Source organism: Rana temporaria, chromosome 3, assembly GCF_905171775.1.
Source record: "Rana temporaria chromosome 3, aRanTem1.1, whole genome shotgun sequence".
NCBI lineage: Eukaryota > Metazoa > Chordata > Amphibia > Anura > Ranidae > Rana > Rana temporaria.
In genome coordinates this window covers 478944094-478946193 of record NC_053491.1, presented here as the reverse complement: position 1 = coordinate 478946193, position 2100 = coordinate 478944094, and the positions used below count along the sequence as shown (strand labels likewise).

Here is a 2100-nt window from a genome sequence, read left to right as displayed (position 1 = left end):
AGTAAACTAGATTATCATGACAAGTAGGAAAACTCAACAATGACTACTTCTATTTCTAGTTTCACACAGGTTATCATCAACCATTTTTCTGAACTATGTGGCCCGGATTCACGTAGCACTTACGCCGACGTATCTCGAGATACGCTGCGTAAGTGCACATATGTGCCGTCGTATCTATGCGCCTGACTTTGAAAGCAAGATACGCCTGTAAATAGGCTTCATCCGACCGATGTAAGTTTCCTACGCCGTCGTATCGTGGGCGCATATTTACGCTGGCCGCAAGGGGCACTCCCATTGATTTACGATTCGAATATGCAAATGAGTGAGATACGCCGATTCACGAACGTACTTGCGCCCGGCGCATGAATATACGCGGTTTTCATAAGTCGTACGTCCGGCGTAAAGTTACGACTCATAAAGCAGGTGTAAGTCAGCAGCATCAATGCAAATGGCTGCACCAGGGAACACAGCCGTCGTTATTTACGTAGTTTACGTAGAACGTGAATAGGGCTGGGCGTAGGTTACGCACTGGGATGCGTCCACGGGACGGCGCATGCGCCGTTCGTTCGGCCCATCATTTGCATGGGGTCACGCTTCATTTAAATGGATCACGCCCACTTCCACCTACTTTGAATTAGGCCGGCTTATGCCTACGAATTTACGTTACGCCGGCGCAACATTGGGAGCATTTGCTTTGTGAATTCCATGCTTGCCTCTCTGCGTTGCGTCGGCGTAGCTTAAAAGAGATACGCTATGGCAGCATATATATAAGTTGGATAGGTATCATAATATCATATATGTGAATGGGAACGCTTTTGAAGCAGTCTTATGATGGCCTTTTTCACCTCTTGGTTCCTCAGGCTGTAGATAAGAGGATTCAACATTGGAGTCACCACCGTGTAGAATACAGAGGATACCTTTTCTTGTATTTTGAGGGTACTGGAGGATGGATGAAAGTAAGCACAGACAATTGTAACATAGAAGATGGTAGCACACATCAGATGTGAGGAGCAGGTGCTAAATGCTTTCCTCCTGCCAGCCACAGAGTTTATCCGTAAGACAGAATTCATGATGAAGATGTAGGAGACCAGCAGGATCGTCACTGAACTTACGCAACAAGAACCCCCAAAGAAAAGGGTGACGATGGTGCAGATGTGGATTTCGGAACAAGACAACCTGACCAGTGGAGGGATGTCACAGTAGAAATGGTCTATAAGGTTAGAGTCACAGAATTCAAGACTGAATAGACTGCTGGTCTGTGCAACTGACTGCACAAAGCCAACAGAGAACGAGAGAATTACAAGTCCGAGACATTTCTTCTTAGTCATCACTGAGACATAGTGGAGAGGGTGGCATATAGCAACATATCGGTCATATGCCATGACCGAGAGGACCAAGATCTCTGTGCCTGCCAGTGCACAAATGAAGTAGAATTGAAGAGTGCAACCTATGAATGTGATTAATTTTCTCTCGGAAAGAAGGTCAGCCAACATTTTAGGAGTAATTACTGAAGAGTAGAAGAGGTCCACCATAGACAGACATCTCAGTAAGTAGTACATTGGAGTGTGAAGGGTGGGTGAGATATGTACCATTGCCGTCATCCCAATGTTTCCAAGCACGGCCACTATGTAAACCACTAAAAAGAGCACAAAGAGGAACGGGGCAACCAATTTATCATCAGTAAGACCAGAAAACTCAAACATGGTCACTTGAGTCTTGTTCTTGACATTCATAATGTTTTTGTTCTGAAATAGTTGAAATAAACATCTAATTTGTTTATGAAAATAGTTTATGTAAAGAGTATACAAACTGATATCCTACAGTAGATGTTAAAACATTGAGATTCTTTTTTAAAGTGGAGGTTCACCCAAAAAAATCAATTTTTAACATTAGATTGAGGCTAATTTTACTAAGCAAAATCGGGTGTTTTTTTTTAAATGAATGCAGTACTTACCGTTTTAAAGATCGATGTTCTCCCGCCGCTTCCGGGTATGGGCTGCGGGACTGGGCGTTCCTATTTGATTAACAGCCTTCCGACGGTCGCATACAGCGCGTCACGAGTTCCCGAAAGTAGCCGAACGTCGGTGCGCAGGCGCCGTG

The 2100-nt window shown here is 44.4% G+C and overlaps 1 protein-coding gene across 1 annotated transcript; it reads right to left on the bottom strand.

The window, feature by feature from the left end:
- Positions 1-791: 791 nt before the first annotated feature.
- On the bottom strand, positions 792-1733 carry LOC120930780 (olfactory receptor 1019-like). Its single transcript, XM_040341952.1, has one exon. The coding sequence runs from the start codon at positions 1731-1733 to the stop codon at positions 792-794; it is 942 nt and encodes a 313-aa protein (XP_040197886.1).
- Between the last annotated feature and the right edge of the window lie 367 nt (positions 1734-2100).

Coding starts and splice junctions, on each gene's coding strand:
- LOC120930780 (XM_040341952.1), bottom strand. CDS start 1,733: ATGAATGTCAAGAACAAGACTCAAGTGACCATGTTTGAGTTTTCTGGT.